The sequence below is a fragment of the Macaca mulatta genome, chromosome 19 (assembly GCF_049350105.2).
Source record: "Macaca mulatta isolate MMU2019108-1 chromosome 19, T2T-MMU8v2.0, whole genome shotgun sequence".
In the NCBI taxonomy this organism is placed as follows: domain Eukaryota; kingdom Metazoa; phylum Chordata; class Mammalia; order Primates; family Cercopithecidae; genus Macaca; species Macaca mulatta.
Genome location: NC_133424.1, coordinates 63,009,817 through 63,037,013, shown reverse-complemented (window position 1 = coordinate 63,037,013; position 27,197 = coordinate 63,009,817). Strand labels below are relative to the sequence as shown.

Sequence of the window (27,197 nt, the reverse complement as noted above, 5' to 3'; positions counted from 1 at the left end):
AAAAGTAGTATTACCTGCACTTACAGAGAGGGAAACTGAGGCATGGAGAATATAAGTAACCCCTCCAAGGTTGCATGGAGATGGGGGCAGCACTGGGATTTGAATCCCAGTGCTCTGCCCCCAAAGTCACACAACCAGTGCACTACGGCTGCCTCTCAATGCCTGGGCAGCCTTGGAATCTGAGCATCTCTTTGGAAACGTGTCATGGCAGCCTGGCAAGCCCATCTGTGTGCCCATCTCTGAGTGCGTGCATCACAGCATGTCTCTCCCTGTGGAACAGGGCTACCTGTGGACCCTGGGCGGGCCCAGTAGGGTTCAAGAGTCGGGCTGTGAGAGTGAGCATCCAGACCTGCACTAGTGTAGGTTTACACCCACGCATGCTTCCCTGGATATAAACGCACATCCATCTGGGGGGATGCAAGAATCCACGAGGAAGGGACTCTGGGCAAACCTGGGAGGCATTTCTGGGGGTGCTGTGGTAGGCTAATGACTGCAAAATGCACACATAGGCAGCAGTAGGGGTAGGGTGTAATCTAATTAGAGGGAGGGCCCAGGATGCTTGCTTAAAGTTGTATTTGCAGAAGCAGTAAGCAATTTTTACTTTTAGTTACTTATTTATTTTTGACATTTTTATTTCTTGCTCTAAATATTTATTTAATTATTCATATTTATTTTTATTTTTGAGACAGGGTCTCACTTTGTCGCCCAGGCTGGAGCCCAGTGGCACAATCTTGGCTCACTGCAATCTCCACCGTCTGGGTTCAAGTGATCCTCCTGCCTCAGCCCCCCAAGTAGCTAGGACTACAGGCGTGTATCACCACAGCCAGCTAATTTTTGTATTTTTTGTAGAGACAGGGTTTTGTCATGTTGCCCAGGCTGGTCTTGAACTCCTGAGCTCAAGCGATCCACCTACCTTGGCGTCCCAAAGTGCTACAATTACAGGAATGAGCCACCGCACCTGGCCTGTTTATTCTTGAGATGGGGTCATGCTTTGTCGCCCAGGCTGGATGGAGTGCAGTGGTGCAATCATAGGTCACTGCAGTCTCAAAATCCTGGGCTGCAGCAGTCCCCCCACCTCCGCCTCCTGCGTAGGCACACACCACCACACCCACTAGTTTGGTTTTGTTTTGGTTTTTTGTTTTGTAAAGATGGAGTCTCGCTATGTTGTCCAAGATAGTCTCAAACTCCTGGTTTCAAGCGATCCTCCCACTTCGGCCTCCCAAAGTGTTGGGATTTACAGGTGTCAGCCCAGCCTTTGATTTTTACTTAGAGGTTGTATTTATTTGGATGTCACTGATTGAGAGCACTGAGGGGGCCTCCGAGCCACCTCTCCAGGCTATATAGATCTAGATCGAGCTTGTCAAACCCACGGCCTGAGGCCCACATGCAGCCCAGGAGGCTCTGAATGTGGCACAACACAAATTTGTAAACTTTCTTAAAACATTATGATTTTTTTTGGTAATTTTTTTTCTTATCAGCTATTGTTAGTGTTAGTGTATTTTGTGTGTAGCCCAAGACAACAATGCAGCCCAGGGAAGCCAAAAGATTGGACACCCCTGATCTAGACCTCACCCGAGGGATTTAACCTCCATGGGCCTCAGTTGTCTCCTCTGTGAAATGGGAATGTCATAATTGCACCCAAGTGAAAATTAAATGAGAAAATGCTTTCAAAGCACTTAGCACTTCACCACTTATAGGAAGTGACAATTGCCATTAACTGCTATTAATATACCAGAAACTGTTACTCGCTGCTTTTGAGAAATATTCATTAAGTACCTAGTCGGTAGCAATATTTTATCTACACTGACTGGTTTTTCAAACTGTGGATCCCTTAGGAAATAAGTTTATGGTGTGTATTTTGCTGACGAGGAAACGGGGCCTCAGAGCAAGAGGTGCACACAGGCAGGAGTTGGCCCAGGTGGGATTCAAACCCAGGTCCCTGCTAATACCTCTATTCTGGCTGTGGCACCTGTACCTTTGAGTCTCAGCTGCCGCTCCCACCACCGGCCTTCAGAGCGGCTCAGGTGGGAGGGCCTGAAGTCCTGGGTTCCCGGGAAGAGGGGCCTGGGGTCCCTGGACTTCCACCTCTGTGAGATAGCGGGACGGAGACCCTGGAGAAGCAGCACGTCACGATCCCAGATCTCTGGGTCCCCAGTGTGGAAACCCATTGGGTCTCTGCTGCCTTGGTCCCGGGAAATCTCCCTGCTTCCTTGCTGAGGCCAAGTGATTTCGGCTTTCTTGTCGCGGGTTCGGAGTGGGGAAAGGAGGGAGTGCAGGGGGAGGAGCCGCGGACCTGCGACAGTGGCGAGGGGAGGAGCCGAGCCGGCACCGCGGCGGGCGCGCGGGGCTGCGGCGGCGGCGGCGGCAGCGGCGGCTCCGGGTGAGTCCGCTCCTCCCCCTCCCCCTGCCAAAGCCCCAGCCCCAGCCAGATCCCGGGGGTCGGCCCCGGCGCATGGGGGCGGGGTAGATGCAGAGGCGCGTGGATCTTGGGCCCGGGAGTGGGAGCGCTGCAGCCCTCTCTGGCCACCCCGGGGGAGGGGCACGTGGCCCTGGAAGGGGGTCCCGAACACCTGGGTGTACCCCACCCGTCGCCCACCTATCTCCAGCGCGGGGAAATCGTTTCCCCATTCCGTGGCCCCTGAGGACTTAGGGCTCCGTGGCTTTTCGAAGTCCTGGACATTGTTCCCCTCCCCTGCAGCGTCTTGGGACCCCAGCATCTTAACCCCCCCAACAACCTTTAAAAAAAAAAAAAAAAAAAAAAAAAAAAAAAAAAAACCATCCTCTCTGCAGCCCGGAGAGGCATTAAGGACTTCAACTCCCAGCAGCCCTGCAGCTCCGGGTCTATGAAGCCGCAGCAGCGCGAGCGCGAGGCCTGCCGGGAATTGTAGTCTCTAAGCCCTTAACGGGAGCTGGGGGCCCTGAGGTGGGAGGGGGTGGCCGGGCTCCCAGTGGGTCGCCTGGGGTAGGGCAGCTGGCTCGAGCAGGACAAGATGTGACTGTTAAGCTGAGCTTTTTCTCCTGGCCTCAGCTCCCAGATCAGACTTCCCCTCTCATTACCCGGCGCGTGGGAACGGGTCCACAGTCCCTTGTCCGCCCTACAACCCCCATGGGCTGCCGCCCGCCGCCGCCTCGGCTGCCACCCAGAACACGGCAGAGATAAGCGCAGGTGAGTGTGACCATGCCTGTCTTAGAGTCCTGGCCTTCTGCAGCACCCCCACGACACCTGTCCATCTGTGAGCCCTGGTCTGTCTGTTCCTAATTCCCCTGCATCCCCTTCAACCCATCTTGATGCCTGGCTCCGAGCCATGTGTCACTAATTCCCCCTCTCCTCACATCCACCTCTCCTTCCTAGCCTCCTCTCATTTATGTGCTCATTGAACCTTCCCTTATGAACCCATGTCTGCCTGCCCAGCCCTCCTCTCTCCTTTTGTCTGTCTGTGATCTCTAGCCATCATCCACTGTCCTTTATTTCCGCACCCATCCATGCTCCCATTCGACCATTTCTCTTTCAAAGATATTTCTGCCCACACTCCTGCCTGCCCCTCTTCACCGTCTCTTGTCCCCTTGTCTCTCGAGCCCCTGTGAATTAATTACATCTCAGTTCATTCCTTGTCACTGTCCATCCCAAGTCTCAATCCTTGACTTTCCTTCTGCCTGCTTGTTCACCTCTTCATCTCTTCCGAGCCTCAGTCTGCCCTTCACATTATCTCTGTCTCCCCTCCCTGTCTGTCTCCTTCCCTCAACTTGGTCCCCATCTCTGCATCTCCACCTTTCCACCCCCAGGCTCCCACCGTACCTATTCACCTCCTCTCTCCCTACCGGCATCCATCCTTCTCTCCTGGCCCTCCCTGCGTCTACCCCACTCTGGCCTCCTTGGTCCCTGGACCCTCCAAGTGCTTTCCTACCCTAAGTCCCTGCTCATCCTGTTCCTGCCGTCTAAAATGCCTTTCTCTAAAATGCTTTTCCCCACCCCAGCGCCACTGTCCCCTGCCTGTGGCTGGCTCCATGTCATCCTTCAGGTCTGGGAGAGCCCTCCCTGACCGTCCCCCTCTGAGTTCCTTTGTGATGCATCCTCCGGCTGTGTCCTGTGGAGTGCTTCTGACAGTCAGTCTGAGAACGACAGGTTTGTGTATGTGTTTTTGTTTGCTTGTTTACTCTATGTCTCCTCTCGTTGGATTGTGACACCAGGAGGTCAGAGAACTCCAGGACCTTGTTCTCTGCTGGATTCGCAGCAACCAGCACAGCACGTAGGGCGCAGTTGGTGCTGGAGGGATGTTTGTTGAATGAATGAATGATGAATGGCTGGCACCTTGTCTGCTCATCCCTAACTCCTGTTCCTTCATCTGTGCAGCCCTAATCTTTGTTTCCTCATCTGTCCATCCCTTTATTTGTGCATTCTCATTAGTCCCTTCACTGCCCTTCTCCATCTCTTCCTCCTTGTTCATTTGTCCCTATTCTTTGTCCTCTACTCCATTCACACCCATCTCTGTCCCCTTGACGTACCCAGTCCCTGTTACTATCTCCATCCCTAATTTCTGCCCTCTTGTCTGTCCACTCCTAATTCCTTTTCCTTGTCCATCCCTCTCTAGTACCTGTCACCTTGTCCTTCTTCCTCAAATCTCCATCCCTAATCCATCTGCCCCTAATCTCTGTCCCCTTTGCCCATCCTTCCTTTGCTCGGTGTCTCCTTCCACCCTTATCTCCACACCTGCCCACCCTGCTCTCCCATTCTGTTTCCCATCTGCACCCTTGCCCCATCCCTCCCACGCACAGGACCAGACGGCCACCATGTCAGGAGACTACGAGGATGACCTCTGCCGGCGGGCACTCGTCCTGGTCTCAGACCTCTGTGCACGGATCCGAGATGCTGACACCAGCAACAGGTGCCAGGAGTTCAGTGACCGAATCCGAGGCTATCCCCGGGGTCCAGATGCAGGTCAGCACCCCTGCCTGTCTTGGCCAACCCCCTGCCTGCACTATGGCCGGGCGACTCGGAGCAGAACTGCTCAGCTTTCCATCACTTGCGGGGTCAGTCCCTCACAGAGTCTTGCCCCCATCCTGCCTGCTGCTGCCCCTCTCCCAAATCTCTGATCCAAGGAAAAGGAGCTGTGTGGTCCGCTTTTTGAGTTTTGCCCTGTGGGCCTCCCTCTGACTACCACCACCAAATGCCCCCTTCAGATATCTCTGTGCATCTTGTGTAAATCTCAGGCTCTTGAGTCAGACTGACTTGTTTGGGTTCAAGTTCCATGTCCCTGACTTTTTAAATAACTGCATGGCTGTTGGTAAGTGACTCTACTTCTGGGCCTCAGTCTCCTCACCTGGAAAATGGGGATAATAAAAGGGATGCCTCATCGAGCAGATGAAAGGCTTAAATGATGCAACACCCAGGAAGCACTTAGAACAATGCTGGGCACGCAGTGGTCATTCATTCGATGCTGGGATTCGCTTACTGGGCACCCACTGTGGTCCAGGCAGCACGCGAGGCCCTTTGCACATCTCAATGATTACTCATTGAGACAGTGACCCTTTGTGGAACATACAATCCCCATTTTCAACAGAGGAAACTGAGGCTGAGAAGAGTGAAGTGATCTGTCCAAGGTCACACAGCTGGAAAGCAGCAGGGTTCTGGGAACGAGGAAACATTATGAGTGCCGTTGCCCAGATGAGGAAACGCTGACGAGAGGGAGCATGTGCTGAGTGATTACAACCACAGTCGCATCTGCTGAGCCCCAGGGCAGGGCCTGGCACCACACATGCAGGATGTCCAGGTGACAGTCATGAGGGATAAGGCCGAGAGAGCAGCGGTCACTTGCCCAGAGGCTCGATGGTAGCAGAGGCAAAACTAAATCCTGCGTAGTCTAGTACAGCACTGTAGTTTGGGGGTCCTCATGACCACCATCAGCTTCAATGATTTGCTAGAATCATTGACTCACAGAACTCAGGAAACTGTTTTTGTTTGTCTGTTTGTTTGTTTTTGAGATAGAGTTTCACTCTTGTTGCCCAGGCTGGAGTGTAATGGTGGGATCTCGGCTCACTGCATTCTCTGCCTCCTAGGTTCAAGTGATTCTTCTGCCTCAGCCTCCCGAGTAGCTGGGATTACAGGCGCCTGCCACCACACCTAGCTACTTTTTTTTGTATTTTTAGTAGAGACAGGGTTTCATCATGTTGGCCAGGCTGGTCTCGAACTCCTGACCTCAAGTAATCCACCTGCCTCAGCCTCCCAAAGTGCTGGGATTACAGGCATAAGCCACCGTGCCTGGCCGGAAACTGTTATACTCATGGTTATGATTTATTACAGTGAAACTATACAGACTGAAGTCAGTAAAGGGAAGAGGCACCCAGGGCAGAATCCAGGACAGAGCAGGTGTGAGCTTCCAGTCATCCTCTCCCAGTGGAGTGACATGGACAGTGCTTAATTTTCCCAGCAATGACGTGTGACAGCATGCACAGTCTATTACGAATTGGGGAAGCTCACCTGGGCCTTGGTGTGCAAGGTTTTTATTGGGGGCCAGTCCCATATACGTGGCTGATTGCTGGTGTGGCTGACTTCAGTCTCCAGCTCCTCCAGAGGTTGAGCCGGAGGCCTCCAGCATACATCACAGTGTTAGCATAGACTATGCCGCATGATCCAAAGCTCCAGATAAACAAAGACACTCTAATCAGGCAGGACATTCCCTGGGCTTAGAAGTTCCCTCCCAGGAGCTGATCAAGGGCCAAATCTTTCTCTGCACAAGGCGAATCTTCTACTGCACAACTACACCACCTCTCCATGCCCAAATAGCTCCCCGGTCTGTGCAGACAGGAATGGCGAACCTGTCAGGGTGTGTGGGATCCATGTTCTGAGCTGAACAGGGTCTGAATCAGGCTGGCAGTAGGGGAAAGCATCTGTTTAATTTTTCTCCATAATGACCCTGTTTTCTCAACTCACCCTGTGTTCAGGAGGCTCATAAAGTCCTTGCCTCTGGTTTCTAACAGGCCTCCCAGAATGCTCAGTGAGTGTTGGTCACTTAAAAAGGAACACTCTGGGCCGGGTGCGGTGGCTCACACCTGTAATTTCAGCACTTTGGGAGGCTGAGGTGGGTGGATCACGAGGTCAGGAGATTGAGACCATCCTGGCTAACACGGGTGAAACCCCATCTCTACTAAAAACACAAAAACAAAAAATTAGCCGGGCATGGTGGTGGGCACCTTAGTCCCAGCTACTCGGGAGGCTGAGGGAGGAGAATGGCATGAACCCAGGGGGCGGAGCTTGCAGTGAGCCGAGATCGCACCACTGCACTCTAGCCTGGGTGACACAGCGAGACTCTGTCTCAAAAAAAAAAAAAAAAAAAAAAAAAGGAGCAGTCTGGCCAGGCATGGTGGTGCATGCCTATAATCCCAGTACTTTGGGAAGCTGAGGTGGATGGATCTGAGGCCAGGAGTTTGAGACTAGCCTGGCTAACATAACAAAACCCCGTCTATTCCAAAAATACAAAAATTAGCCAGGCGTGGTGGTGCCCACCTGTTGTCCCAGCTACTCAGGAGGCTGAGGCACAAGAAGTGCTTGAACCTGGGAGGTAGAGGCTGCAGTGAACTGAGATCACACCACTGCACTCCAGCCTGGACGACAGAGCAAGACTGCCTCCAAAAAAATAAAATAAATACATAAATAAATAAAGCACCCTAAGAGGGAGGGGAGAAGGAAACCCAGAGTTCTGTCAGTGCCTGGTATGTGTCCCTGCAGGGCCACTTCCTCTCTCTCAGAGCCTGTTTTCTCATATGTAAAATGGGATAAGTCATTTCAAAGTTATATAATGTCATAAGGATTAATGTCACACACCACTATAGCTTCACTGAGCAGTACAGGACAAGAAGGCATCCCCTTCCTGCTGTGTGTCCCCTAATGTAACTCAGCTGTTCTTGCTGGCAATGGCCTTCCTACCTGCTTCCCCACCATAATCCACTGTCTGTTTGGAGTAGGGATTTTCCCTTTCACTTTGCCAACATCCAGAAGTCCATTTCAAAATAAATTCCCATTCCTTGAAGGTCATTTCTGAAAAACCCCACTCCTGGTACCAATTACTGAAGAAGCCCAAAACCTTTGGTTGTAAGAACAATTCTGTACTTGGATTTCTCTGCAAGGCATATCAGCACATATGTGGCATTCAGATTGTGTTAGCTATGGTGTTGATGGTGTTGGACACACATGGTGGCAGCAATAGGATTTATTATTCTAATAAAAATTCACATTTGAACTACTATTTATTGGGAAGCATTGAGGTGTGATAGCATCATGGTGAAGACCATGGGCTTTGAAGCCAGGCTTCCCAGGCTTAAATCCTGACTCTACCACCTACCAGCTATGAACTTTGAGCAGGTGATTACAGGTATACTGATCTCAGTTTTCTTTTGTGGAAAACAGGGATAAATATGTTGCTAACCTTATGTAGTGCCTGGCAGGCTTAAATAACCTGACCCCTATAAAGTACTGAGATATCTGGTATGTAATCACCCCTCAAGATATGTTTGTTATTATCTTCCACATGTGATTTACCTTCTGCATTCCTTCAAACTACTATAAGAGAGAAGAACTGATTTTTCCTACTTGGGAAATAGGAAGTGTAAGGTTCAGAGTGGTTAAGATACGTTCCCAAGGCCACACAGCAAGCGTGATTTAAACCCTGACCTGCCTAACTGTCATGCAGGGTCCCTGCTTCCTTGACCATCTCTGAGCATTTTGCAGGACCTTGGTGCTACCTCACATGTTGTGTTCTCTTATAGAGAGGCACCAAAGTCTAGTGATTAAGAGAATAAAATCTGGAGACAGACTGCTGGATTCAAATCTCAGATCTGTCATTTGTTACTTGTAAAGCTTTAAACAAATCACTGAATCTCTCTGTGTCTCAGTTTCCTCATCTTTAAAATGGTTATGTAGAAATACTGGGCTGGGCACAGTGGCCACATCTGTAATCACAGCACTTTGGGAGGCCAAGGTGGGAAGATTGCTTGAGGCCAGGAGTTCGAGACCAGCCTGGGCAACAGAGCAAGACCTCATCTCTACAAAAAAATTTAAAAGTTAGCCAGGTGTGATAGCAAGTACCTGTAGTCCCAGCTTCTTGGGAGGCTGAGGTGAGAGGATTGCTTGAGCCCAGGAGTTCGAGGGTGCAGTGAGCTATGATCATGCCACTGCACTCCAGCCTGAGTAACAGAGATTCCATCTCTTTAAAAAAAAAAGACAATACTTACCTTGTAGAGTTGTAGAACATATATTAAGTAATATGTGTAAAGTGCCTGGCACTTGCGTTTGCATGGACAATTGCATGGCAAATATGAAGGGTTAACTCTTTGGGGACAGCAGAGGGAGGAGGTACTGTGACCCCATCCTGACCCCTACCTCTGTCCTCATTCTCTCCAGACATCTCCGTGAGCCTGCTGTCGGTCATCGTGACATTCTGTGGCATTGTCCTTCTGGGTGTCTCTCTCTTCGTGTCCTGGAAGTTGTGCTGGGTGCCCTGGCGGGACAAGGGAGGCTCGGCAGTAGGTGGTGGCCCCCTGCGCAAAGACCTAGGCCCTGGTGTTGGGCTGGCAGGCCTGGTAGGCGGCGGCGGGCACCACCTCGGTGCTGGCCTGGGTGGCCATCCTCTGCTGGGCGGCCCACACCACCATGCCCACACCACCCACCATCCACCCTTTGCTGAGCTGCTGGAGCCAGGCAGCCTGGGGGGTTCTGACACCCCTGAGCCCTCCTACTTGGACATGGACTCGTATCCAGAGGCTGCAGCAGCTGCAGTGGCCGCTGGGGTCAAACCGAGCCAAACATCCCCTGAGCTGCCCTCCGAGGGGGGAGCAGGCTCTGGGTTGCTCCTGCTGCCCCCCAGTGGTGGGGGCTTGCCCAGCGCCCAGTCACATCAGCAGGTCACAAGCCTGGCACCCACCACCAGGTGAGAGAGGATACTTGGCTGGGGGTCCACTCTGAACTTCTGCTCCTCCTCTGTGTCTCTTTCCCATCTATGGTTCTTATGGGTTCGGGATTTGGAGGGAAATCGGGGTATTGACTCCTGGATCTTAGGGAAAGAGGAGGGTGGGGCCCTAGACTCCTGGCTCTGAGGGAGGTTGGGGCTATGGGGTCTAGACCCCTTGGACCCGAAGGAGTAGGGGACTGGGGGCCTGAATTCCTGGGTCCAGAGGGAGGAGACTGGGGAAAGGACTTCAGGACAGGAAAGTAGAGGAGAATGAGGTTGGATCCCCAAGTCCCTGTGGCACAAGGCAATTCACCCCCTTTCACTCTAAGCCAGGATTGGTAGTGGGACCTGGAGTTCCTTCATTCATTATTCCTCAATATACCTGTAAATGTATATTGAGCACTAATATAAACTAGGCCTGAGCAGGGTGTTAGGAAAACACCGGACTCTGCCCTCCTGTTACTCACAGTGCAGGGGAGGCGGCCCCCAGACTGGCTGTCCTGGTGTAGCTGGGCTGGTGAGGCAGGAAAGCAGTTCAGGGGACCACAGCTGGGAGAAGGCTGGAAGCTTCCTGGAGGTGGAGGTGTCTCAGCTGAGACTTGCAGGCTGAGGGAGAGTTAGTCAGGCAAAGAGGCAGGGCTGTGACCTGGGCATTCCAGGTGAAGGGAGCGGCCCAGGCAAAGACAAGAGGAGAACGAGATCATAGTGCATTGTGGGGACAGCCCACACCAAGGGGACAGCCAGGGCACCATGCCTTAGTCACCAAGGCATGAGAATAGTTTGAAAAAAAGAAAACTTCAGGCTGGGCACGGTGGCTCATGCCTGTAATCCCAGCACTTTGAGAGGCCGAGGTGGCCAGATCACTTGAGGTCAGGAGTTCGACACCAGCCTGGTGAAACCCCGGCTCTACTAAAAATACAAAAAATAATAATAGCCGGGCGTGGTGGTATGTGTCTGTAATCCCAGCTACTCAGAAGGCTGAGACAGGAGAATCTCTTGAACCCAGGAGCCAAGATTGTACACTCTACTCCAGCCTGGGTGGCAGAGTGAGACTCCATCTCAAAAAAAAAAAAAAAAATGAAAAGAAAAAAGAAAACTTGAGAGATGTGGCTACGGACACCAGACCACACGGGGCTTTGAGTGCCAGGCTGAGGCTCTGGGACTTTGTCTTGAGGGCACTGAAAAGCCATGGGAGGGCTATGAGCAGGGGAGGGGCAGAGTCAGCTCTGGGTATAGAAGGAACCCTCTGGGGCCACATGGGGTGGGCTGGAGGGAGACACTGGAGGCTGAGAGTTCAGGAGAGGACAAGGCCTGAGCTGTGACCAGGACAGTGAGGATAGAGAGGAGAGATGGCCGGGGAGATTAAGAGAAGGGCAGAAGAGGGTTCAAGGAAGGTCTGTGTTATGTGGGGCGTCGGGGGTCCATGGAGAAGCATCCTGGGTCACCAGCTTGAGGCCCAAAGGAGGTTACTGAAAGCTGGTGCATTCACAGGTATAGGCTGGAGCTAGCTTTGAAACGGGGAGAATGAGCCTGGGCGCGGTGGCTCACGCCTGTAATCCCAGCACTTTGGGAGGCCGAGGCAGGCAGATCATCTGAGGTCAGGAGTTTGAGACCAGCCTGACCAACATGGTGAAACCCCGTCTCTGCTAAAAGTATAAAAATTAGCCAGGTATGGTGGCACACACCTGTACTCCCAGTTACTCAGGAGGCTGAGGCAGGAGAACTGCTTGAACCTGGGAGGCAGAGGTTGCAGTGAGCCGAGATCATGCCTTTGCACTCCAGCCTGGGCGAGAAGAGCAAAACTCCGTCTCAAAAAAGAAGGAAAGAAGGAAAGAAAGAAGAAAGGGAGGGAGGGAGGAAATGCCCCCAGATACCAATGGGGAAACTGAGGCTCAGAGAGTCCAGTGGCTCCCTCAAGCTCACACAGTGAGCAAAGGAGGGCGCTTGTGGCCACCTGGCTGGGTGACAGAGGGAAAGGCAGGGAGGAATCTCTCAAGTGTCTGCATGCAAAGATCAGAGTCACTGACCTCACCTTGGTCTCCCCACCCCCTACAGGTACCCAGCCCTGCCCCGACCCCTCACCCAGCAGACTCTGACCTCCCAGCCGGACCCCAACAGTGAGGAGCGGCCACCCGCCCTGCCCTTACCCCTGCCTGGCGGCGAGGAAAAAGCCAAACTCATTGGGCAGATTAAGCCCGAGCTGTACCAGGGGACTGGCCCTGGTGGCCGGCGGGGTGGGGGGGCCCCAGGCTCCGGAGAAGCAGGCACAGGGGCACCCTGTGGCCGCATCAGCTTCGCCCTGCGGTACCTCTATGGCTCAGACCAGCTGGTGGTGAGGATCCTGCAGGCCCTGGACCTCCCTGCCAAGGATTCCAACGGCTTCTCAGACCCCTACGTCAAGATCTACCTGCTGCCTGACCGAAAGAAAAAATTTCAGACCAAGGTCCGGAGCAGCAGGCTGGACACCGGGGTCCCACAGAGAGGGAGCTAGGAGTCTGGACTCCTGGGTCTGAGGGAGGAGGGGCTGGGGTCCTGGACTCCTGGGTCTGAGGAAACAGCAGCTGGGAGCCTGGACTCCTGGGTTTGAGGGAGGAGGGGCTGGGCCTGGACTCCTGGGTCTGAGGGAGGAGGGGCTGGGTCTGGACTCCTGGGTCTGAGGGAGGAGGGGCTGGGGTCCTGGACTCCTGGGTCTGAGGGAGGAGGGGCTGGGCCTGGACTCCTGGGTCTGAGGGAGGAGGGGCTGGGCCTGGACTCCTGGGTCTGAGGGAGGAGGTGCTGGGTCTGGACTCCTGGGTCTGAGGGAGGAGGTGTTGGGCCTGGACTCCTGGGTCTGAGGGAGGAGGGGCTGGGGTCCTGGACTCCTGGATCCTGTGGAGGAGGGGCTTATGGGCACGGTGTCTTGTCTCCTGTCACCCACCACCACCAGGTGCACAGGAAGACCCTGAACCCCATCTTCAATGAGACGTTTCAATTCTCGGTGCCCCTGGCCGAGCTGGCCCAACGCAAACTGCACTTCAGCGTCTATGACTTTGACCGCTTCTCGCGGCACGACCTCATCGGCCAGGTGGTGCTGGACAACCTCCTGGAGCTGGCCGAGCAGCCCCCTGACCGCCCGCTCTGGAGGGACATCATGGAGGGCGGCTCGGTCAGTGGCCCCCTCCCCTGACCTTCCCCTTCCCAGGGCCCTGAGCGCCCCCCAGGTTGCAAGTCCCCTGCCTTCAGACTTCATAACTTCCTCACTTCCTGTCCCCGCATTTTTCTGTTAAAATGTATCACACTGGGGAAGATTGCAAACTTACAGGCAAGAATAGAGAATGGGCCGGGCGCCATGGCTCATGCCTGTAATCCCAGCACTTTGGGAGGCTGAGGCAGGCAGATCACTTGAGGTTGGGAGTTCAAGGGCAGCCTGGCCAACATGGAGAAGCCCCATCTCTACTAAAAATACAAAAATTAGCCAGGCGTGGTGGCACATGCCTGTAATCCCAGACACTCGGGAGGGAGAATCACTTGAACCCAGGAAGTGGAGGTTGCTGTGAGCAGAGGTCATGCCATTGCACTCCAGCCTGGGCAACAAGAGTGAAACTCTGTCTCAAAAACAAAACAAAACAAAACAAAAAACAACAGAGAATGATACAATAGACACCCTTCCTCTCCTCAACGTCGCCAAATATTAGCATCAGGCCTGGATCCGATTTTCCAACCTCCCACCCCCTTTGCCATCGGATGCCTTCCTGCCTCAACCCCATGACTTCTCCCCTCTCCCCCCAGACTTCTGACCTTCCAACTTCCTTTCCAAGTTCTGGACTTCTAGAAGCCCCAATCCCTCTCTAATCTCTGAACTTCTGAATTTTCCCAACCCCTGACATGGGAACTCTTTCATATTCTCACCCTCTGTTTTTTCATGGTCCCTGCCCAAATCCTGATAGCCTGATCCCCCAGGCCTCCGCCATCCTGGGATCCCCAGTATCCAGACACTCCCCAGTTCTCCCAGCATCCAGATTACAGGGCCCAATGGCCTCTTCCTTATTCCTTATGACCCCTGCCCTCTGGCACCTCGTTGTCCCTGTACCTCCAATCCCTCCCCAGCCCCACTCTTAGGTACTTGTTGTGTGTGTGTCCTGAGCTCTTCTGCCCCAACAAATCTCAGATCCTCAACTCTACAGTGCCCCCCATTCCAATCTGATCTGTGGATTATCCAACATTCCAGTTCTCTGCCAGTCTGGGGTAGCTGTGTGTCTGTTGTGGGGAGGGTGGCCTTCATATCAGGAGAGGACTAGATCTCCTCAAGGTCCTTTCCTTCTCTGAGCCTCAGTTTCCCCATCTGTCCAATGACAGATGTCCAGTTGAGCTGGGTGCCTATAGCTCTTCCTCTAGGCTTCTTCATGGTGCTCTCCCCAGTCTTCCTGCTTGGCCCCCCAAGCCCAGCCTTTGGGATTGAAGTGCCCAGTTCCAAGGTCCCTGTTCCCAGGGCCCCATGGGTTCCACCAGCTCCTGCTCCCGGTCATCAGCCGTGACAGCCCCATCCCAGGGCTTTCTCTCTGTATCCATGCTGGCCTCATTCTTGTGCTCACCCTTCTCATTTTCTCTCTCCATCATCATCACTTGAAGTTTTCCTCACTCATTCCACTGATTCATATATTCTCTCTTTCTCTTTCTCCCTCTCTCTCTCTCTCTCTCTCTCTTGAGTCAGAGTCTCCCTCTGTCACCCAGGCTGGAGTATAGTCGTGCAATCTTAGCTCACTGCAACCTCCACCTCCTGGGTTCAAGTGATCCTCCTGCTTCAGCCTCCCAAGTAGCTGGGATTACAGGCATGCGTCACCACACCCGGCTAATTTTTGTATTTTTAGTAGAAATGGGGTTTCGCCATGTTGGCCAGCCTGGTCTCAAACTCCTGAGCTCAAGTTATCCGCCCACCTCAGCCTCCCAAAGTGCTTGGATTACAGGCATCAGCCACTGCACCCAGCCTTCATTCATTTCTTCAACCACTGTTTTTTCAGGAGCGGGGCCTGGGGACCCCAGACAGCCCTCGGCAGCTCCAGGTCTAGGTGGCTGGGCCTTGTGTCAGGGGCTAGGGTTATGGGGAGGCACAGAAGGAGCTGTGCAGGGCTGTAGGGGAGCTGGGAGCTTGTGGAACGAGGAGAGGCTCAAAGGCCAAGGAGGAGGTAGAGGGAAGAATGTTCTGGCAGAGGGGCAGCCTGGACAGAGGCCCTGACGGGAGTGAGTGGGGAGTCCAGGGCCCTGGGCTGGCGCAGCTGGGAGGCTGCAGGGCTGGGCCGGGTTGGTCAAAGCTCCCAGCTAGCTCCAGCATGGCTCCAGCCTGTGTGTCAGGGTTGGGGGCGGTCCTGGAAACTTCAGTGGAGGCTGATGAATCTGCCCTCTCAGGCTGGTGTGTGTGTCTCTGCTCCGTCTTTGTCCCACTCTGTCTCAGTCCATCTCTCTGTGTCTCTCTCTTTCGGTGCAGGGACTAGGGTGTCTAAGTCTAGGTTTCTCTCTCACTCTCTGCTCTCTGTCCCTCCACTTTAATTCCAGGTAACTATCACTGTCTCTGGGTCTTTATACACCCCAACCCACTGTCTCTGTCCCTCTCTCTCTCGGACCTCTGTCTCTCTCTGGGTCTCTCTCTCTATATCTCTCTCTTTCTCTCTCTAGGTCTCTGTACTCCCTCTCTCTAGGTCTCTATCTCTCTCTCTCTGGGTCTCTATCTCTCTCTCTCTAGGTCTCTATCTCTCTCTCTGGGTCTCTATCTCTCTCTCTCTAGGTCTCTATCTCTCTGTCTCTGGGTCTCTGTCCCTCTCTCTCTGGGTCTCTGTCCCCCTCTCTCTCTCTGGGTCTCTGTCCCCCTCTCTCTCTCTGGGTCTCTGTCCCCCTCTCTCTCTCTGGGTCTCTGTCCCCCTCTCTCTGGGTCTCTGTCCCCCTCTCTCTCTCTGGGTCTCTGTCCCTCTCTCTCTGGGTCTCTGTCCCTCTCTCTCTGGGTCTCTGTCCCCCTCTCTCTCTCTGGGTCTCTGTCCTCCTCTCTCTGGGTCTCTGTCCCTCTCTCTCTCTCTGGGTCTCTGTCCTCTCTCTCTGGGTCTCTGTCCCCCTCTCTCTGGGTCTCTGTCCCTCTCTCTCTGGGTCTCTGTCCCCCTCTCTCTCTCTGGGTCTCTGTCCCCCTCTCCCTCTCTGGGTCTCTGTCCCCCTCTCTCTGGGTCTCTGTCTGTCTGCCTCTGGGCCTCTGTCCCTCTGCCTTTAGAACTTTGCCTGTGGGTCTGTCTTTCCAGCTGCATCCCTCAGTGTTTTGGCTTCTGTCTCAGTCTATTTCTCTCTGTGTTTTCTCTCTCTCTCACCTTCTCTCTCTCTCCCCTCACTCATGCTTCTTCCAATCTTCCCTACAGAACAAATAGGCTTTGACGGTCATGGGCAGCTGTGGCCAGGGAGTTACTGGGTCTTGGCCCAGAGTCAGATTGTTAAGTGGATGGGAAGCCTGAGCCCGGATGTCAGGGTGGAGAGCGGGAGGCTCCAATGGGAGGGAAAATCAGGGAGAGTTGAAGAGGGGCTGAGGCAAGATATCACTGACCTTTTCCCCACCTGCAGGAAAAGGCAGATCTTGGGGAGCTCAACTTCTCACTCTGCTACCTCCCCACGGCCGGGCGCCTCACCGTGACCATCATCAAAGCCTCTAACCTCAAAGCGATGGACCTCACTGGCTTCTCAGGTGAGGATCGTGGATCTGAGGGAGGAGGGGCCGGGGATCTGGGCTCCTGGGTCTGAGGGAGGAGGGGCCGGGGATCTGGGCTCCTGGGTCTGAGGGAGGAGGGGCCGGGGGATCTGGACTCCGGGGTCTGAGGGAGGAGGGGCCGGGGGATCTGGACTCCGGGGTCTGAGGGAGGAGGGGCTGGGGATCTGAACTCCTGGGTCTGAGGGAGGAGGACCTGGCCTCTGGACTCCTGGGCCTGAGGGAGGAGGGGCTGGGGGTCTGGGATCCCGGACCTCTGGGTCTGAGGGAGGAGGGGCTCGGGGACTGGGGTCTTGGACCCCTAGGTCTGAGGGAGGGAATCTCTGTTCCTTGCTTCATTGCTGTTCCCAGACCCCTACGTGAAGGCCTCTCTGATCAGTGAGGGGCGGCGTCTGAAGAAGCGGAAAACCTCCATCAAGAAGAACACGCTGAACCCCACGTACAATGAGGCGCTGGTGTTCGACGTGGCCCCCGAGAGCGTGGAGAACGTGGGGCTCAGCATCGCCGTGGTGGACTACGACTGGTGAGGGGCGCGGCCCGGGTGGGGGGCAGGCAGGAGGGCTGGGGTGGGGACAGGCCCTCCCACCGCCCTCCTCTGGTCTTTACCGACCCCAACCCCCAGCATCGGGCACAACGAGGTGATCGGCGTGTGCCGCGTGGGCCCCGACGCTGCCGACCCGCACGGCCGCGAGCACTGGGCGGAGATGCTGGCCAACCCCCGCAAGCCCGTGGAGCACTGGCATCAGCTAGTGGAGGTGAGTGGGGTCCCATACCCACCCCTGACAAGCACCCGTGCGCCCTCGGCCCCTTCATCCATGCAATGAACGCCCTGCATGTTTATAAGCCACAGAACCAGGCATCCTCGGTTTCAATCCCTGCTGTGCCAACTTCAGCTGTGTGGCTTAGAGCCAGTTACCCAAGCGCTCCGTGCCTCAGTTTACCCACTAGGAAATGGGACTGTTGATAGCATCTTCTGTTAGGATAGAGGTGAGATGTGCTGAGTTAAACTTCTGTAAGTGGTCGCTGCTGTTGTTACCCATGAGGCTAAGTTGAAAATAGAGGGGGCCGGGCGCGGTAGCTCACGCCTGTAATCCCAGCACTTTGGGAGGCCGAGGCGGGCGGATCACCTGAGGTCAGGAGTTCGAGACCAGCCTGACCAACATGGAGAAACCCCTGTCTCTACTAAAAATACAAAATTAGCTGGGTGTGGTGGCACGTGCGTGTAATCCCAGCTACTTGGGAGGCTGAGGCAGGAAAATCACTTGAACCTGGGAGGTGGAGGTTGTGGTGAGCCAAGATGGTGCCATTGCACTCCAGCCTGGGCAACAAGAGCGAAACTCCGTCTCAACAATAACAACAACCAAAAAAAAAAGAAGAAGAAGAAAGAGAAAGGAAGGAGGGAAGGGGAGGGGAGGGGAGGGGAGGGGAGGGGAGGGGAGGGGAGGGGAGGGGAGGGAAGGGAAGGGAAGGGAAAGGAAAAACAGAGGAGAAAGTAGGTGAGAAGATGGAGATGGAGTGGGGTTTTTATTTGTTTTGGTTTGTGTTGTGTTAAGAGCAGGCTGTGGAAATTACTTGGTCATAGCATACTGAGTGGATTTTTTTTTTTTTAATGGGGCCAAGTGAGGTGACTCACACCTGTAATCCCAGCACTTTGGGAGGCTGAAGTGGGAGGATCACTTGACCCCAGGAGTTCGAGGCCAGCCTGGCCAACATGGCAAAACCCTGTCTCTACTAAAAATACAAAAAGCAGCTGGGTGTGGTGGCGGGCGCCTGTAATCCCAGCTACTCGGGAGGCTGAGGCAGGAGGATCCCTTGAGCCCAGGAGTTTGTTACTGCAGTGAGCTATGATCTCACCACCACACTCCAGCCTGGGCAATGGAGCAAGAAACCCTCTCCTTAAAAAAAAAAAAGCAAGTATATAGGGGCACACACATTTCCTTTGGAATAGCAGTCTAATGTGGCATGAGACTGGCCCTTTTTAAAAATTTGATATTTTGTTCATCATGGATTTGTTTTGCATTAATTTTGATTTTTAAAAAATATTGCATCATCATTATTATTATTATTGAGACAGAGTCTCACTCTGTCACCCAGCCTGGAGTGCAGCGCTGCAATCTTGGCTCACTGCAACCTTCCCCTCCCTGAGTCCAAGTGATTCTTTTGCCTCAGCCTACCAAGTAGCTGGGATTACAGGCGTGTGCCACCTCACCCAGCTAAATTTTTATTTTATTTTATTTTATTTTATTATTTTATTTATTTATTTATTTTGTAGAGACAGGGTTTCACCATGTTGGCCAGGCTGGTCTCAAACTTCCAAGTGATCCACCCACCTCGGGCCCCCAAAGTGCTGGGATTGCAGGCACGAACCACCGCACCTGGCCAATATTGCATTAAATATTATTTCTGTTGATTGCTGCATTTGGGGCACACATTTACATTTAGCACCGGGTGAAACTTTCCACATCACCAGACTGAGTCCGGCCCTGCCATGGGTTTTTTTCCAGTGATGATGAGGGACCGAGCAGCTGGGCACAGAGCTCAGATTTGAGATTGGAAAAGACGAGGACTCTACTAAGGTGGATAGGATGGAGGCTACTCCCTCCTTCTGTCATTCACTCATTCATCCATTCATTAATTCATTCCACAAACCTGAGGAGTTTCTGGTGAGCCACTGCCCATGTTGGGCAACACTGGCGGCACAGAGTCTGGGCCCAGCCCTGACACTGCCCATGAATTTCAGCCCCTCGTGCTCCCTGTGGCCTCAGAAGATCCTTCTACACCCAGAGCTTCTCCTCCCCTTCCTTGCTCACAGCCCTCCCATGGCTCCCCAGTGGCCCCAGGACAGAGTCTCAGCTCCTCTGATGCCATGCAGGACCTGCCGCACTCATCCCTACAGCCCCATCTCTCCTCGCATTTGCAGAGACGCCTCTTTTTTGTGCCTCCATTTCTCCATCTGTAGAATGGAATCGTAATACCATCTGTCCATCACTTCAGGGCCAAGTGAGAAAGCGCGTCCTAAATAATGAAACAGGATTGACGTCTTCTCCTGTTGATGATTAGCGTCTGTTTCAAATCTCTGTCCCTCACTCCTGAACCTTCTGGACTTTCTCCTTTAGGAAAAGACTTTGACCAGCTTCACAAAAGGCAGCAAAGGACTATCAGAGAAAGAGAACTCTGAGTGAGGGGTAAGGAGCCTGGCCACAGGGAAGGGGCTGGGGGTGGAGATGCCTGAGTCTGAGGGAGGAAGGGCTGAGGGTCTGGACTCCTGGGTCTGAGGGAGGAGGGACAGGGGTCTGGACTCCTGGGTCTGAGGGAGGAGGGGCCGGGGGCCTGGACTCCTGGGTCTGAGGGAGGAGGGGCCGGGGGCCTGGACTCCTGGGTCTGAGGGAGGAGGGGCCGGGGGCCTGGACTCCTGGGTCTGAGGGAGGAGGGACGGGGGGCCTGGACTCCTGGGTCTGAGGGAGGAGGGGCCGGGGGCCTGGACTCCTGGGTCTGAGGGAGGAGGGGCCGGGGGCCTGGACTCCTGGGTCTGAGGGAGGAGGAGCTGGGCCTGGGACTCCTGGGTCTCTGGGTGGTGATGGAGCTGCAGGAGGTCGTGACGCAGTTCTCTGCCGTCGCCGACCCCTCCTCTCCTGCTCCATCGTGCAGGTCTGGCCTAGGCCCGGGATCGGACCAGGCTCCCTCAGGATCCCATCCTTTCCTGCCCGGACCGTGAATTCATCTCCTTGAAGCCATAACGTCCGAGCTGCTGGTGCAGGGCAGCCCTGGCCCTAGGTTTCCTACCCCTGGAAGCGAGAGGATGGGAGGAGGCCGGCCCAGCTCCTTCTTTCAGGGTGGGGGGCATTCAGCCTCCACTGTGTCTGTCTTTTCTTCCCTGGGGCTCCCCCTTGAGGCGAGGGGCCATGCATGTCTGGGGGACCCCTGCCCCCCAAAGCCCTCTGTCTGTCTCTGTCACTTTGCTGTTTGTCCAAGACTTGGTGTCCCGACCCTTGTTCTCGCCGTGAATGTCAATGGGCCAATCCTCTCTGTCCTTTCAGACACACACACACCTGTGTCCACCCCTTCTGTTCGCCACACCCCGCGTCTGGCCGGTCCCCCCACTGCTGCTGCTATCAACGCCAGAATAAACACACTCCGTGGGTCTCACTCCACCTGGGCCTCCTGTCCTCTCTGAGACTAGGAAGCTGGATTGGAACATGCTGGCTCTGCAATAGACAAATTTGTGTTTCTTTCTATGACTGGGCAACTTAATGATCTCGCTGAGCCTCAGTTTATAAAAATGGTGTTAGCCAGGATCATTGTGAGTACAGAACACAAAATTCAACCCAACACCATAAACAGAATTGAAAGACCTCTGTCCATGGAAAGCCTACGAACACAGAGGGACTTCAGGCATGGTTAGATCCAGGTGTTCAAGGGATTCTTTCACTTCCGCTTTCCTCTTTTTTTTTTGGATGGAGTTTCACTCTTGTTGCCCAGGCTGGAGTGCAGTGGTATGATCTGGGCTCACTGCAACCTCCTGGTTTCAAGCGATTCTCTTGCCTCAGCCTCCTGAGTAGCTGGGATTATGGCCGTTTGCTACTGTGCCTGGCTAAGTTTTTGTATTTTTAGTAGAGACGGGGTTTCACCCCGTTGGCCAGGCTGGACTTGAACTCCTGACCTCCTGTGATCTGCCTGCCTTGGCCTGCCAAAGTGCTGGGATTACAGGTGTGAGCCACTGCGCCTGGCTATTGACTTCTCTCTCAGGTGTTTGCAGTGGCAATGAGATGGCCACTTGGAGCTCCAGGTGTAAAATGCTGTATCTGTTATGATACCTTTGGCTGCAAAACAAACAAACAAACAAAAACTTCTCCACTGAAAGAGCTTAAGTGAAACGATTTTTTTCCATGTTTGCATATCAGATTTTTCAAAGACAGTCCCAGGGTTGGTTCGGCTGCTCAACAACGTTAGGCTTTAGCTGGCATCTCTGAGATTGGTGTTCATTCCCCTCCTGAGTACAAACTGTCTATAGCAGCATCATGTTCTCACACACTGGCATCTAAAGCAGGCAGTGTAGACCGGGGCCTCCCCTTCTGTGTTCCCCCTTTTTCCTCCACAGAATAATTCTCCTTATTTCTCTCTTGCCAGAACCCGGCTGTGTGGCTACCCCGAGTTGCAGAGCGGTCTGGCTAGTGAACATCTGTCATTTCCAGTCCCCATGGTGGGGTGCGGACTTTGCCTAGAGGAAGCATGGGGAGGGGAACTATAGTTGGGTAGGAAATTAACAGGATCTGCTGCCATTGCAAGAAATTAACAAGACTTGTTGTAATTGCCTTCAGAGAGATAACTTCAGAGGAAACAATGTGAGAATCAGCTGTCTCTCAGCTGCTGTGTCATTCAGGAACACGATTCTGATTGGTCCAGCTCAGACCTTGGAGACACCCCGGGCCAATCATTGGGTCCAGTTTGGGCAGACTCTTGGGCCCGCCTCCTGCCTTTGCTGACTCCTCCTCTTCCTCTCCTGACCATCTTGCCCGGGATTGGTCCAAAGCCCTTCAGGACCTTTTTTCTGGAGGGATGAATTAATCTCCTGGAAGCCAGTAGGCCTGCACTGTGGCCTGGGCAGAGGCATTGGTGAGGTTGCTTCCTTCTGAGGCTCTGATGGAGAATCTGGTTCCCACCTCCCACCTACCTCCTGGTGGCTGCTGGCGATCCTTGGCCTTCCTTGGTTCATGGAGGCATCGCTCCGGTCTCTGCTTCTGTCTTTGCATTGCCTCTTCCCCTGTGTGTCTCTGTGTCTCAAATCTCCCTCTGCCTTTCCCCTATACGGACACCTGTCACTGGATGTAAGAAACCACTCTAAATCCAGGATGATGCTGTTTGGAGATCCTTGATTACATCCCAGAGACCTTTCCTCTAAATAAGGTCACACTCACAGGTTCCAGGGCACGGGACATGGGTATATCTTTCGGGGGCCACCTTTCAACCCACTGTAACCGCCTTGAAAAACAGTCGATCAGTTTCTTATAAAATGAACACAAACTTACCATATGACTCAGCAATCCTGTTCCTAAGTATTTACCAGTAAGAAATAAAAACATGTTCATACAAGTATTCACAACAGCTTTATTCATAATAGTCCCGATCTGGAAAAGCAGAAATGACATGACTGTTCATCAGTGGGAGGGTGGATGATCAAACTGTGGTATGCCCACAGGATGGAATACGACTCGGCCATAACACAAACCACCTGCCAACAGGCATAGCACCATGGATAAATCTCAAAAACATGATGTCACGTGATATAAGCCAGACACAAGGGTACATACTGTAGGATTCCAGTTACATGAAATTGTAGAAAGAAAACACTAATATGGGCCGGGCATCATGGCTCATGCCTGTAATCCTAGCACTTTGGGAGGTTGAGGCAGGCGGATTACTTGAGATCAGGAGTTCAAAACCAGCCTGGCACCTGTAATCCCAGCTACTTGGGAGGCTGAGGTAGGAAAATCGCTTGAACCAGGGAGGCGGAGGTTTCAGTGAGCCGAGATCACACCACTGCACTCCATCCTGGGCAACAGAGTGAGACTCCATCTCAAAAAGAAAGAAAGAGAGAAAGAGGGAAAGAAAGGCCAGGCATGGTGGCTCACGCCTGTAATCCCAGCACTTTGGGAGGCTGAGGCAGGTGGATCACGAGGTCAGGAGTTCAAGACCAGCCTGGCCAACATGGTGGTAAATACAAACATTAGCTGGTTGCGTTAGCGAGCGCTTGTAATCCCAGCTACTCTGGAGGCTGAGGCAGGAGAATGGTTTGAACCTGGGAGGCAGAGGTTGCAGTGAGCCGAGATCACGCCACTGAACTCCAGCCTGGGTGACAGAGCAAAAGAAAAGAAAAGAAAAAAAAGAAAAAGAAAAGAAAAGAAAACAGAAAAAGGGGGAGGGGAGGGGAAGGGGAAGGGAAAGGGAAAGGGGAAGGGAAGGGGCTAATATGTAAGGGCAGAAAGTGGATTAGTGGTTGACTGGAGGCAGTGGCAGTGGTTATGGAGAGATTGATTACTAGTGGACACAGGGAATCTTTCCGGATGATGGAAGTGATCACACAACTGAATACATTTGTCAAAATTCTTCACACCTAAAACTGGTTCGTTTGAATTTTTGAACATTGTTGCAAAATATACATAACACAATCTTTACCATCTTAGCCAATTTTTTTTTTTTTTTTTTTTTTTTTTTTTTGCGACAGAGTCTCGCTGTGATGCCAGGCTGGAGTGCACTGGCGTGATCTTGGCTCACTGCAACCTCCGCTTCCCAGGTTCAAGCAATTCTCCTGCCTCAGCCTCCAGAGTAGCTGAGATTACAGGCATGAGTCACCTCCCCAAGACTTAGCCAATTTTAAGTGTACAGTTGCATTGTTGTGCAATCATCACCCCTACTCATTTCCACTCTTTCCTCTTGTAGAATTGAAACTTTGTTCCGATTAAGCAACTACCACTGGCTTCTCTTCCCAACCCCTGGGAAGCACATTCTACCATCTGGGAAATTCCCTATCAATTTGACTACTCTGGGTACCTTGTGTAGGTGGAATCATACAGCATGTCTTTTCATGACAGGATTGTTTCACCTAGCAGGAACGTCCTCAGGCTTCACCCATGTTGTAGCATGTGTTAGCATTTCCTTCCTTTTTTTTTTTTTTTTTTCTTTTTTTTTTTTTTTGAGATGGAGTCTTGCTCTGTTGCCCAGACTGGAGCGCAGTGGTGCGATCTCGGTTCACTGCAAGCTCCACTTCCTGGGTTCATGCCATTCTCCTGCCTCAGCCTTCCAAGTAGCTGGGACTACAGGCGCCCGCCACCACGCCCAGCTAATTTTTTTGTATTTTTAGTAGAGACGGGGTTTCACCGTGTTAGCCAGGATGGTCTCGATCTTCTGACCTCGTGATCTTCCCATTTTGGCCTCCCAAAGTGCTGGGATTACAGGCGTGAGCCACCGCGCCTGGCCCACATTTCCTTCCTTTTTAAGGTTAAATAATTTTCCACTATGGGCCAGGCATGATGGCTCACCCCTGTAATCCCAGCACTTTGGAAGGACGAGGCACGAGGATCACGAGGTCAGGGTGTTATGGGAATACATAATAATCTATTTATCCATTCTACTGTTGATTGACATTTAGTTGGCTTCTGGTTTGGCACAATCACTTATAGTACTGCTGTACACATTGAATTTTAGTGAACGTATGTAGGCATTTCTGTATTTCTGTTGGGTATATACCTAGAAGTGTAATTGCTAGGTCCCAGGGCATGTGCATGCTATGTGAATGTTCTTTTTTTTTTTTTTTTTTTTGAGACTGGGGTGGCCAGGATGGTCTTGACCTCAAGTGATCTGCCTACCTCGGCCTCCCAAAGTGTTGGAATTACAGGCATGATCCACCATTCCCAGCCTCATGTTCATCTTTAATAGACACTGCCAACCAGGTTTTCAAACTAATTTTCTCCATTTATACCCCCGCCATCAGTCTCTGAGAATTTCAGTTGCTCACCAACATTTGGTATTGTTAGTCCTTTCAATTTTAGCAATTCTGGTGGGAGTGTAGCCGTGTTTTATTATGGTTTTAATTTACCTTTAGCCCAGTGCCTAAAGAAATGTAACACCGTTTCAAATATTTATTGGCCATATGAATATGCTATTTTGTGAAATGTCAATTCACACCATTTGTCCATTTTTCAACTGGTTTTTCTGCCTTTTTAAAAAAACAGGTTAGTAGGAGTTCTTTCTTTATTTTTTATATGAGTCCTTTGTTAGAATACATATTTTTCTCCCACTCTCTGGCTTGCCTTTTCATTCTTTTAATGGTATTTTTTGATGAAGATCAGTTTCTATTTTAATGTAGTCCAATTTATCAACATTTTCCTTTATAGTTAAGGCTCCTTTGTTTCTGGTTTAAGAAATAATTTCTGGCCAGACACAATGGCTCATGCCTGTAATCCCAGCACTTTGGGAGGCTGAGGAGGGAGGATCACATGAGCCTAGGAGTTCGAGACCAGCCTGGGCAATAGCGAGACCCTATCTCTACTAAAACAAACAAGTAAATAAAAGAAATATTTTCTTACCCTGAAGGTTCTGAAGATACTCTATGATATTTTCTTCTATAAGTTTTAATGTTTAAGTTTAACATTTGATCTACAACACATCTGGAACCAACTTTTGTGTGTGGTGTGAGGTAGAGGTCATATGGCTATCAACTAGCTCAGCCCTATTTATTCAAAAAGATCATTTTTTGCTTCTCACTGCACTGCAATGTTGCTTTTGTCATAAACCAAGTTACCATATATGTGTGAAATTTTCCTGATTTTTCCATCTTATTCTTATTCTTTTGTCTATTTGTTTTTCCTTGCAAACTATGCTGCTTTAATTATTATTATAATAAGCCTTGCTCTCTGGAAAGTACTCTCGTTATTTTTTTGCTTTTGACAAAGGGAATTTGTTGACTTATAGAACTGAGCTGTATAACTAGCTTCAGGCATAACTGGATCCAGGCACTAAAATGAATATTTAGGAATACAGCTCATTTCCCATCTGGACCTTACTTTTCTGTATCTTGACTTCCTTCTCAGGCAGAATCTCTTCCCTCATGGTGACAAACAGGGCCCAGAGCAGCTCGAAGCTTCCATCCTATCATTTTAACAACCTAGCAGAAAAGGGGTACTGCCTTCCTGAATGGTGATACCAAAGTGTCAAGGTTAGCTCTCATTGGCCCAAGTTGGGTCACATGTCCATTTCTATAGCAATCATGTGTCTTAGTCCATGTTGTCTTGCTATAAAGGAAAACCTGATGCTGGGTAATTTTTATTTTATTTTATTTTATTATTTATTTTGAGACAGGATCTTGCTCTGTCACCCAGGTTGGAATGCAGTGGCACAATCTCGGCTCACTACAACATCCGCCTCCCAGGTACGAGTGATTCTCCTGCCTCAGCCTCCAGTGTAGCTGACACCCACCACCATACCTGGCTAATTTTTTTGTATTTTTAGTAGAGACAGGGTTTCACCATGTTAGCCAGGCTGATCTCGAACTCCTGACCTACAGTGATCCACGAGGCTGGGTAATTTATAAAGGGAAAAGGTGTATTTGGCTCATGATTCTGCTGGCTGGAAGATTGGGCATGCAGAGAAAGTCTCAAGCTGCTTCCACTCTTGGTGGAAGGAGAAAGCAAGCAGGAATCACATGGCAATAGAGGAAGCAAGAGAGGCAGGTGTCAGCCTCTCTTTAACAACCAGCTCTCATGGGAACTAATGGAGGAAGAACTCACCCACACTGCCAGGGAGGGCATTAATCTATTTGTGAGGGGTCCACACCTGTGACCAAAACACCTCTCATTAGGATCCCATCTCCAACATTGGGGATCAAATTTCAACAATGAAGTTTAGAGGGCAACTTGGCCAACATGGGGAAACCCCGTCTTTACCAAAAATACAAAAATTAGCTGGGCGTGGCGTGTGCCTGTAATCCCAGCTACTCAGGAGGCGGAGGCAGAGGCAGAAGGGTCACTTGAACCCAGGAGGTGGAGGTT

The 27,197-nt window shown here is 52.0% G+C and overlaps 1 protein-coding gene across 8 annotated transcripts in view; it reads left to right on the top strand.

The window, feature by feature from the left end:
- Positions 1-20,804, top strand: part of SYT3 (synaptotagmin 3) — a 36,982-nt gene extending 16,178 nt beyond the window's left edge. The window contains exons 1-12 of one of the 8 annotated variants that reach the window (XM_077980911.1): positions 2,317-2,380; positions 3,029-3,166; positions 3,353-4,123; positions 4,352-4,936; positions 9,395-9,920; positions 11,997-12,384; positions 12,868-13,086; positions 16,512-16,632; positions 17,005-17,176; positions 17,276-17,408; positions 19,770-19,838; positions 20,302-20,804. In XM_077980911.1, coding sequence (XP_077837037.1) covers positions 4,006-4,123; positions 4,352-4,936; positions 9,395-9,920; positions 11,997-12,384; positions 12,868-13,086; positions 16,512-16,632; positions 17,005-17,176; positions 17,276-17,408; positions 19,770-19,835 — 2,328 coding nt within the window. In that variant the 5' untranslated portion in view covers positions 2,317-2,380; positions 3,029-3,166; positions 3,353-4,005 and the 3' untranslated portion in view covers positions 19,836-19,838; positions 20,302-20,804. Of the gene's footprint in view, positions 1-2,261; positions 2,381-2,884; positions 2,924-3,028; positions 3,167-3,352; positions 4,124-4,351; positions 4,937-9,394; positions 9,921-11,996; positions 12,385-12,867; positions 13,087-16,511; positions 16,633-17,004; positions 17,177-17,275; positions 17,409-19,769; positions 19,839-20,301 lie in introns of those variants that run through there. The other 7 variants (XM_015124665.3, XM_028839720.2, XM_015124664.3 and 4 more) reach the window with 7 other exon arrangements.
- Positions 20,805-27,197: the final 6,393 nt, after the last annotated feature.